The sequence below is a fragment of the Macaca fascicularis genome, chromosome 1 (genome assembly GCF_037993035.2).
Source record: "Macaca fascicularis isolate 582-1 chromosome 1, T2T-MFA8v1.1".
Classification (NCBI taxonomy): Eukaryota; Metazoa; Chordata; class Mammalia; order Primates; family Cercopithecidae; genus Macaca; species Macaca fascicularis.
Window position 1 is genome coordinate 166981546 of NC_088375.1, and position 11685 is coordinate 166993230.

At 43.8% G+C, this 11685-nt stretch overlaps 1 protein-coding gene across 1 annotated transcript; it reads right to left on the minus strand.

The window, feature by feature from the left end:
- Positions 1–7935: 7935 nt before the first annotated feature.
- Positions 7936–11095, minus strand: GADD45A (growth arrest and DNA damage inducible alpha). Its single transcript, XM_005543072.4, has 4 exons — positions 10754–11095; positions 10166–10267; positions 9690–9927; positions 7936–8612 (listed from the first exon to the last, which is right to left on the minus strand). Exons 1-4 carry the CDS (start codon positions 10795–10797, stop codon positions 8499–8501), a joined length of 498 nt encoding a protein of 165 aa, XP_005543129.1. The 5' UTR covers positions 10798–11095; the 3' UTR covers positions 7936–8498.
- Positions 11096–11685: the final 590 nt, after the last annotated feature.

The following is an 11685-nucleotide window of genomic DNA, read 5'->3' on the forward strand; positions in this document are numbered from 1 at the left end:
AAGACAAGGATAGTGGGAGTGGGGGTAAGAGGGGCGTGGGCAGTAGGAAATAAACAGATAAATTCCTATGCAATATGGTAAATGCTATCATAAGAAATTGTTCTGCCTGAATGAGTCAGAAAAGATTTAACAGAAGAGATAATACATTAGTTGGACTTTGAAGAACGAGTAGGAGTTTGTTGGTAAAGAACAGGGAAAGGATATTCTCAGCAGTGAAAAAGAGTGTGCGCAAAAGCCCCAGGATCTAAGGAAGCATGGAGTGTCAGAGTAGCAGAGATCTTTGCAACAGAAGTATGGGAAGGTGAATGTGGACAAGGCTGGGAAGGAAGGTTGGGTCAAATAATCAAAGGCCAAGAGTTTGTATTGAATTATATGGGGGAGAAGGGTAGTTAGTAAGAGATTTTTAAGCAGGGTCTTGACATGAAGATAGTTAGAATGAACAAAGATAATAAACTAGTGAAGAAAAACTGGAGGATGTGTTTCTAATTTCTGTGGGGAGTGGGGAGTGGGGAGTGGGGGGTGATATTCACTATTCTTTTATTAGTTCTTCAACTCCTTTCCATTCCAAATCCGCATCACTCTCCTCCAACCCCACCCGCTATTTACCTCTTCTGTGATCTGTTTCTGTCTACCTCTTCAGCCTGCCTTTCTCCACTCCCTTCCTTAAATACTTAATCCCCTAACAAACACCACAGAGCCCCACACATGCCACATCCCTCACCCCAATGAGCTCCTAAATGTACTTTAAGACTCACATCAAGCATCACCTTCTCCTGGAAGGCTTCCTGACCACCCCCTACACGCACACGCACACACACACACACACAAACACACACACACATTGTGCATACCCATGCTTGCCATGACACCACTCTGGCTTGAAAATTATCTGTGTCTGTCAGCTTCCTATAGTTCCTACACGAAACTGCAGGTAGGAACTGTGTCATAATCATCTTTATGGAGTAAGCTCTAGCACAGTACTTGATACCCAGTACTTATGTTCTCACAACCTTGATTTTGAACAGAAACTGTTCTGATAACCTAAATGAGAGATAAAGAACTAAATTGAGTTAATGGAAATGGAGAGGGGAAACTAGATTAGTAAAAATTAACATAATTTAATTGGGTGGTGTCTTGCTGAATTCAGTTATGTTGGGCCATGTAGTTTACTGGGTGGTTTCTTTTTTACTTATATAACTAATTTGCAAACAGAACAATTAAATATGAATGGAATATAAACATGCATAGAAAATCACCAGTTCATGGAAGATGCAATTATTATTCGCTTACATATATTGACTGCTTCTAGGAACTGAGCTAGGTTCTTCCTATGCATTGTTTCCTTTCTTTTTCACCATAACCCAATGATATAAGTCTTGTTTATTTCCCTCATTTTACAGGAGAGGTAACTGAGGCTTAGAGAAGTTACACTAACTTTCCCAAGTTCTAGCTAGGATCCAGGATTCAAGCTCAAGTCTTTCTGCCTCTAAGAGTCCACTGTCTTTTTTCTTCATTTTTCTTATTCTTTTCTTTCTTATAAAGATAGGGTCTTGCTATGTTGCCCAAGCTGATCTCAAACTCCTAGCCTCAAACAAGCCTCCCAGCTAGGCTTCCCAAAGTGCTGGTATTACAGGCTGGTATTAAGACAGCGGCCTGGAGTGGCGGCCACTGTCTTAACTGCTGTACTCTTGTTCGTATCTTTCACTAGCCCTGTCCTTCACAGTTATATAAAGACGCAAAATCAAATCAGAAGACTTCCTCAGATGACCCATTTCTTGCTGAGTGCTTATTTCGATGATGGTAAGATGATTACAATATGGTGATATAATCATGTGTTAAGTGATGATACTAAGAAGTTTGCTGCTTTTCTTACAAATTCTTTCTCAGACAATGCTAGAAAAGATATTAGCATAAAAGCATACAGGGACACAAAGGTCACCTTTCCAATGATGCTTAGAACTTTCCCAGTTCTCAGATGAAAGAAGACAATTCTTAGAATTCTCGCCTGCCTGTTATGTGTGTCCTTTAGCTTTCCCAAGGCTCTGCCCCACTTATTGGATAAGTAAAAGATTCGATTCAATTAGTTTCATTCTTCCCCAGCCTAATCTCTGCTGTCTGGTTGGCCTCTTTGAGAGACTGACCTAGCATCAAGAGGACTGAGTTCACAGGAAAATTCTGATTCTTCCACTTCCATGGGATCTTGGAGGTGTCTCTTGATTTCTCTGAGCCTCAGTTGCTTTAGCAGAGAATCAAATGAATTAATAAATGTGAAAATCCATGAAAGGCAGAAAGTACTAGTGGTTGTAAGAAAAATGGAAGTGGCCAGGCACAGTGGTTCACACCTGTAATCCCAGCACTTTGGGAGGCTGAGGCGGGAGGATCACCAGGTCAGGAGTCCAAGACCAGCCTGGCCAACATGATGAAACCCTGTCTCTACCAAAAATATAAAAAATTAGCCGGGTGTGGTGGCACACACCTGTAATCCCAGCTACTAGGGAGGCTGAGGCAGAACTGCTTGAACCCGGGAGGCAGAGGTTGCAGTGAGCCGAGATCGTGCCACTGCACTCCAGCCTGGGCAACAGAGCGAGACTCGGTCTCCAAGAAAAGAAAAAAGAAAAACTAAAACAGGAAGCCCCACTTACTTCTCAGCACCTACTATGTGCCTGACACTGAGAAGTACTCATTGTATAACAATAACAGATTTTAATCATGCTTGTCAGCTTCTCCCTCATCTTCAAAGTGCCTAGCGCCATGTCTAGCACATAACAAAGGCCAAGAGTTTGTATTGAATTATATGGGGGAGAAGGGTAGTTGGTAAGAGATTTTTAAGCAGGGTCTTGACATGAAGATAGTTAGAATGAACAAGGATAATAAACTAGTGAAGAAAAACTAGAAGATGTGTTTCTAATTTCTGTGGGGAGTGGGGGTTGATCTGTCAGTTCGAGAGGTAAGAACCATTCTGTTTGCAGACTCTTCTACCTTTTTTGCAGTGATCACCTGAGTTAACTTGTAAATTCTCTGTCTCCAGGTAGCAAATGGTTCTGGTACACCTCTTCCTGGGAATCCCTGCAATCTTCGCAGAGAAATATGCATCCTTTTGGTGGGCTAACATCAAGGGAAACTGGAAACTGATCATGTAGAAGCTTCTCCCTCTCTAATCCCTCAGATTTGTAAACAGAGCTCCGAGAGACCATTCATTGTTTCTCAAACTTCCCTTGTAAGAATTACCTGAATTACTTGTTAAAAACATATACATGTGTGTGTGTGTGTATATATACACATATATATGTGTGTGTGTGTATATATACACATATATATGTGTGTGTGTGTATATATACATACACATATATACGTATAGAGAGAATATGTGTGTGTATATATGTATATATATACACATACATATACATATATACATATATATACATATATATATACACATATATATATGTGTGTATATACACACACACACACACATACATATAATGTTTCCTTTTTCTGGGGCTTGAATCAGGAAAAATAAATTCTGAGCCTTATTCCAGCCCCACTTAATCTAAAGCTTCTGGGAATAGGTCTTGAAAGTTATATTTTTAACAAACACCCCAGGGCCTTATTATCATCCAAACAGTTTGAGAAATTCTGATAGTGTAAAACACTTCATTTTACACAGGAAGATTCTAAGCCCCAGTCTGAGTCGGTGGGGTGGGGGCGAAGGGTGGACCTCACATGCCTAACAGGATTAGGGAGGGAAGCTTACATGAGTCCAGCAAACTAGAGTTACAACAGGGAGGGGTGAGGTCTGTGGCAAACTGGAAATCTGAGACTAAAAGGGAGGGGCCTCCTCTCGGCTCCAGCCAATTGCCGCCATGCAGAGTGTGGACCCACTGTTGCCAATATAGCAAATTTTCAAGAGACAATAGAAGTCTGGATTTTGCTAAGAAATTTTCCCATTTTTAAATGTTTATAACTGATTTTTGAAAATTTTTAAACATTGTGTGATCCACATTTCTTTTGGCTACCAGTTTCCACCCTCACATTAGGACTTTGTAAGCTATAGCATCATCTTTTTGTTGTCTGTCTCTTGGTGGTGCCAGCATCTGTCTCTTCTCTTAGTTTTTGCCAATTAATTTTAATGGCTTTCTATCATCTAGTAGAAAAGAAGCTTGGCCTGCAGGAAAATCATGCTCCGGTTTCTACCATCTTTGCCACTCCATCACCCATCACTGGAGGACATGTTTGCATCCTGGTCTTGCCACTCGCAATATGATTCTGGGCAAATTAAGATCTCTGTGTATCAGTATTTTCACTTTCAAAATGGGGCTAATAATAGTAGCTACTCCCACAGGGTTGTTGAGAATGCTCATGAGTTCCTGTCTATAAAATGCTTAGATCAGAGCTCAGGATGTAATAAGTCTTGTATGACTGTTGCTGTCCCCCAAAAGCTAGCTCCAAACACGCTTTCAGTGTGTACTTTCCTGAGCTATTGTTCTTCCTCCTGGAGTAAATGCCCTTCACATTCACCTGGCAGATCTCTTCATCTTTCAGGTCTCACTGAACCTGGCAAACATTCCCTGGCCCCAGGAACACTTAGGTCTTGAATATACCTCATTATCACTTACCACCTAGTATTACAGGTATCAGGTATCCCTACTAAATTGTACACATCCTTAAAGACAGCTGCTTTTTCACCTTTGTGGCCTTGGAACCTAACACAGTGCCAGGAAAATGATATGCATTCAGTAAACAGCATGATTGAAATGAACATGCTTATCTTTTCTTTAATGTGCTTAATGATTTCCTTATAGATTGTCAACTTAAGGACAAATGCTGTAATAGGCTACATCTTTGTATTCTTTGTAGCACATAGGAGAATTATATTCGACATTCAGTCAGTCAATTGATCACATTTTTGTGCTGTTTGCAAAATACAATGCTAGCTTATGAACAGAGAGTTTACAACCTTTTTCTCCATTCCATTCTTGTATGCCTTCTGGAGATTTCTATCCTTTGAACTTCCGGAACAGTTCTCTGAGCCTTTCTTATGTTGCTGGTAATTTTCTGCTTTGTATTCATGTAGTAATTCATGATACAAAGTCCTTGAGGCCAAAGTGTGTGTCTGATTTTTTTTTTTTTTTTTTTTTGTAGACTTCAATATAACCAGCATAGTCCCTTGCCCACAGTAAGCACTCACTTAATATTTCTTAGTGGTTTTCATGAATAAAACCTTTTCACAGAGGTTCTTATGTTTACCAAAGTATTGTTAAAAAGAAAAAAGTATTCACTTCTTTGAGGGATACTTGCTTGGTGTCAAATCATGCCACTGAGTTTTGTTCATTTGAAGAAAACCTGTCTCTCACATTTCAGTCTATATACCGAAGAATAAAATTCAACCTATGTAATTGAGAAGTAAGCCATTATTTCACAACGGCTTCAGTAACTCATCTCAAAACATGCTTTGGAAATATTTTCAACTGACAGTATACAAATAATTCTTTCCTAGAAATGACCCTTTTTCCCTGATTTGGGAACTAAGGTATGTATTATAGGAGATTAGCTACTTTCATTATAAAAGTTTAACTTGCTAAGAGCCTTGGTTAAGTGTGGAGAGGAGGAAGCAATGCTATTTATGACACTGAGGCGAAGTTGCCAGTGGAAAAAACAGGTATTTTCCACTTTTCAACATTCAATACACCTTAGGTAGATGAGGGGATTTTTGTTCCTGTTGTAACATAGCTTGCAATAAGTAGATTTAATGGTTTTTAAGGCAACAACTGAAGAATATTGGCATCAATTTGAGATAGAAGCCATCCAGGTAATTTTATACTTGTTTAAAATTAACTGTTTCATGATTGGGCTTTTCAATGCTGTGTTAACTTTCTGTTATGCTCAATCAGGATAGAAAAACAAGAGTTTAAAAAGTTTGAAGAAACCAGACAGCACTGCAGTAATTGTTGAGATTTTCCTCAAAACAATCTGAAGAATGTATAAGTACTATTACAGATATCTAAGCATTGTGAATTTAGAATAAAGCTCAAAAACTCCTTTTGAAAAACATAGTTATATAGATGTACATGTCATAACACAGATCTCTCTGATGCCTTCAGTTTTCCTATTGCTATCACCTGGGTTTTAGTAATAGCCACACTCCATTGAGCATCTATCATGTGCCAGGTAGTTTGTATTCATTATTTCTAATCATTCATTTATTCAGTAAATATTAATTCAGCTCCTACTACTTGCTGGCACTTGTGTCAACTACTGGGCTACAATAATGAAGCAGATATTACCTGCCTAAGGGAGGTTGCAGAGTTGTAGGAGAGGCCACAAGTCTGCAAGATAGGTAATCTTATCTCCATTTTACATGAGTAAAACAGGATGAAGAAAGACTAGTCAAGGCCAGCTGCTATTGTGTTTGTTCCACTAAGTGAAGCAGCTTTATCCACTCTGTACCCACTTTAATTCATTCATCCCAGCAAAAGGGTTTTTACCAAATTATTGTGAAAAGGGGCTGAAAAAACCTTACTTTAATGGGAAGGCAAAACACCTTGCTATTTAAAACTCACTGCTCTCAATCTTTTGGTAATATAAGAAACAAATATTAAATACCAGTTATGTTTTGGAGTGGGCATTGGATTTTAAAAAGATACAAGAAGCCTACGTAAGCCTAAAAATCCACATTTCTAGCAGATGTAGAAAAAGTCACTTGTGAAAAGACACAAGAAGCCTAAACGAGGCCTAAAAACTCACATTTCTAGCAGATGTGGGGAGAGAGAGTCATTTGCAAGGTGAAGGTCTCATGGACCTATGTATTCATAATATATGCGGAAACTTGGAGCTTTTTGTTGCTATTAGTGGGTTTTCCCTACCCGTTTTCCTGATTGTATGTAGTCATGACTAGGATGAAAGACAGATGGCAGGGGAGCCATAAGGGGATGGTTTGAGAAATAGGACAAGAAAATTCCTGTGGACTAAAGCAAGGCTAGGCCTTGCCTCCATAAGCATTTTTGCTTTCTTTGGTCTATGTCTACAAGGTTGTTGGAGTTAATTATCAAGTGACTGTTCCAACTAAAAATGATTGTTCTCCTGAAGCCTTTTCTTTTGCTTTTCTTCTCTGCCATCTATTCCATCTGATATAATTTAAGTGGACCCCTCAGTACCATAGAAATGGTCAGCTGGAAAGCACAAAGCTTTAGGAAGAGACTGGGGGCACCAAAAAACGTTGCCTGGCCACTTCCCTGTTTGCTCTGTAAAAATGGTTCTGCAAAATGCACAGCCTTGGATTCTTAGTCACTTCCTAATTGGCCTTGTCACCTACAGCTGCTCATCCCAATTATCATCTTTCACAGACCCTGGTGTTAATTTCCTAGAACACTGATCATGCCACTTCCTTCAAGGGCTCCGCTATCTGCCTGAAGTTTACAGAAGGAAGCCCAAATGCATAAGGGTGACACAGAATGCCCTTCACAGCCTGGGCCTAATCCCCACCTTCCTTCTCAGCCCTGTCGCTCCCTTATCTTTCTACACCAGAGGCACACACAGAATCACTCTGTTTTTACTGACCTGGTTGTGGTATTTCAGGCCTCCACACCTTTGCACAAACTAGTGCAGCTGCTAGCAATATCCCTTTGCCCTCTGTAACTAGGGAAATAAAACTAAGACCAACATAAAATGATCTCTCTTCAATAAAAACTGGTAGGTAGCTTTGGTCACTCTGTCCTCTCTGCCTCCTCAACCTTTTGTGTATAATCTTATTTTGGCACTACTATCATTGATCTTTAATTATTCAAATTTTGCAAGCTGAATCTCTAACCATCCCTTTTTCCTAACTCCAACTCCTTTAAGTCATGTGCTTTCTGACTATAGACCTGGTATAGAGCAGAGCGTCAGTAAAATGTTTTAAAAAGTACGAGTTAAAAGAAACAAGAGCACACAATAGGAAATGATGCAATTATTCATACCAGTTTATTGTAGGTATTGTGTTTCAAAAAAATTTATAGCATAAATAACTTTTCATGTCATAAAATAACTTAGTAGAATTTATAATAAAACTTTGAGAATTTAATATCTCATCAAAATACAATAAAATATGGTTTTCAAATATGATTAACCCTTTAGGCTTTTCTTTTACTTGAGGGCATATAAACCAAAAATACCCAAACTATGGCTGTACTTTTAAACTTTAACAGATTTGGTTTATTTTAATGTAACTCAACCATTCTAAATTAATACATAGTTTTCCTTCCTGCATGGTTCTTTGTAATTTTTGTTCCTTTTGACTTATTTTTCTGTTTCAACACAGCTTCCTTCTTCATTTTCACCTCTTTCCATCTGCAAAGTCATCTATCTCCGGGCCCCCAGAACATGTAGTTGAACTCACTCAGCCCCTTGACATCAGTTTCTGTAATCCTTGCATCAGTGTAGGGAGTAACTGCTTGAGTAACTACAAAGGTATTTCAAAAACTTCAGTGCAATTTGGTTCAGTTATTTTCATTCAGATGCCATCACCGTTCAGGGAGATTAATCACCGGAACCCACTGATCCATGTAGCGACTTTCCCGGCAAAAACAAATAAGTTGACTTAAGGCAGGATCCTTCCATTGAGATGAATGTGGATTCTGGAAACAAATTTAGAAAAATAAACTTATTTTTAAAAAATCGATATTTGCTAGTATTACACTTTTGAGGAGAAGACACTTGAACATTCTATATTTTGGCTACGTGACATGGAGACAAATTAGAAGCACAAAAAATTAAAGTTTCTTCAAAGTAGTTGGGTTCCGTGCAAAATCGTTAAGGGTAATTACCTATTAAACTACACACTGCAAAGTCTGAACCCATGCAACCCAAGCTGAACCACATACATATGTTTGCATATCTGTTCAGTTTTGCATGAGAGTATCATTCACGGGTTTGCTCTACCAAACTTGTTACCCTGACCTGAGTGAAACAGTTTTGAGAAAGATTTCCATGCTGTGTGCACAATGAGATGAGAGCTGCACAGCAGTTAACTGGAATTGCCATCAACTCTACTCCCAAGAGACAGAGTAGTACTTTTAAGGAGTAGCAAAATAATCCGGCTGTCACTTGACTAGACCAGTCAAAAAGCAAAATTTAGAAGACAAAAGTAGCACACTTATCCCTGAAAACATAACTTCCCTACCTACCAAAGGTTTTTATCAGAAGAGTAAAAAAAAAAAAAAGGCCCATTAAAAAAATGCAAGATTGCAGAGAAAAAAATTCCACTCTATCCTCTTAATGTATTTCTAGGGAATTAACAAGGTTTGTCTCCTACACAATTTCTATTTTTAGCTCTGACTGGCAGAGAATGAAGCTGACTCCTTAATGAGGGGTGAGCCAGGAATTCATTTGGCTTTATCTAATCTGCCCTGCTAAAGGAATTAGTCACGGGAGGCAATGCAGATGTAGGTAGGGAGTAGCTGGGCTGACTGCTGACTCACAGGGATCTCTTCCGCTGCTGGCAGTCCCCAGCATGCTTAGACATGTTCTGTACCACAGATTATCCTGATGATGAAACTAGTACATCTCGGCTGAAAGTCCAGCCACACTCTCGTGGGGCAAAGGCAGCACCCTCCTGACCCAAACCTACCCCAGATCCACAATCAGGCGACCCAGCCCTGACTCCCGTCCTTCCGGGGCTCTACCCCGCAGGCTGCAGTCCCCCTGCCCCTTACCGTCACCAGCACGCAGTGCAGGTCCGGGGGCTGCTCGGCGCCCTCGGTCGCCGCGGGGCCAGCGTCGGTCTCCAAGAGCAGGAGCTCCGCCAGCCGGCCCGGGTTGCTGACGCGCAGGATGTTGATGTCGTTCTCGCAGCAGAACGCCTGGATCAGGGTGAAGTGGATCTGCAGAGCCACATCTCGGTCGTCGTCCTCGTCCGCCGCCAGCAGGCACAACACCACGTTATCGGGGTCGCTGGGGGCAGCGGGCGGGGCCAGTGAGCGCAGAACCGCGGACGCCCTCAACCCCTGCCTGGGTCTCCGGGGGTCGCCGCCCGGCCAGCTCGCCCCCTCCCCTCCGGGACAGGCAGCCGCGGGGGCAGAAGAAAAGCGACAGGAAGTGGCGCGGCCGGGCGAGGGGCGCCCAGCCAAGGCGACCTCCCGGGCTAGGGCGGGAAGGGGTGCCACGGGAGACGCGCAAGGGCCCCACTTACACGTTGAGCAGTTTGGCCGCTTCGTACACCCCGACAGTGATCGTGCGCTGACTCAGGGCTTTGCTGAGCACTTCCTCCAGGGCATCCCCCACCTTATCCATCCTACACGCGGGCAAGGGCGAGGGGTCCCGTCAGCCCCGGTGCCCTCGGGCCCATCGCCGCCCCCATTGCCCGGCACCACGCCCCTCCCTCTCGAATGCAAGCACCACCGCGCACCTGGGCTCTCCGAAAACCCGGCGCTCCCGCGGCCCCGTCACCCCCCATGACCCCTGCACGCCCAAGGACCGGGCGTCCCATGAGAAGTCCCGAGAGTGCCCCTGCCACAGGCTGCTAGCCCCAGGAGCCGCAAGGGCAGCGACGGCCACTGCTGCCCTTTGCAAAGGCCCCGGCGGGGCTCGTTCGGGTTGCGGGGCATGCTCTTTCAGTCCGCGGACGCTACACGGAGAGTCCCGAGGGAGCAAGGGCGGGAGTTGCCCTGTGCAAACTTTTCTGCTTCCTCCCCTGCAAACCTTCCACAGCCCGCCTGCACCCGGGAGCGCGGGGTAGGTGAGAGAAGTTCGGGCCGGAAGAGTCCGCAGGCCGATTTACCTTTCGGTCTTCTGCTCTCCAGCCGAGAATTCCTCCAAAGTCATATTGCAAACTGCAGGTCGCCCACGGAGAGAGCGCGGCGTGCGGGCTGCTCCTGCCACGGCGAGCGCGCCAGCGCCTGCTTTCTGCACTCACTCACAGGCGCCGCGCCGGGAGCTCAGGCCCCGGCGCTGTCCGGCTGCCCCACGCCCGCCCGGGCTCCTCCTCCTGTGCCAGCCGCCGCAGCTTCGGCCACCCCTCCCGCCCCGCTTGCTCGTTCGCTCGCTCTCCGGCCCTCGCCTCGCCACCGGCCTCACGACACTAATTGGGCAGCTGCCTCGCAGCCACTGCTTACCAGCCACTGGAGGACAAAGGGCCCCGCTCGTCGGCGTTATCCTGCCAACCCTCAGCCAACCACCTTCCGCCTCATTTGCATGCATCTTGGCCATTGGGCTATGCAAATCAGCCTGCTCCGGCAATTTGACCCTAGCTCCTGGAGTCAGGTTGAGAGGAGCGGAAAAGGGAGGAGCCACGCGGGAGGCGAGCCGAGGGGGCGGGGGCGGGGGCGGGGACGGGGGCGGTGCAGAGAGAGGAAGGCGGGTCCCGCGCGCTCTCTTATCCGGTTGGCGGGGACCACTGGGAGTGGAGGGCTTCAGCAGAGGCGGGAGGTAGCCTTAGCTTGGGCTGAAGCAGGCTGCCAAGTGTTTTTTTATAATAGTCGCGGCACTTTTTTCTTATTATCGTTTCATGCCTTTTGTTTTAAGGGGTGGCTATTAAAATCTATTTCCAGGGTTAATGCACCTAAGTCTAGTAATTATTAGTAAGCAGTTTACATTAAAAAAGTGTCTCCAGACCTCTGGGGCAAAGTTTACCTCAGAAGTGTTGTTTATCTAAGTCTAGGCGAAGCTGCTTATTAGCAGTAGTATTATTTCGGTGCCCTGATGGCTGGTTTG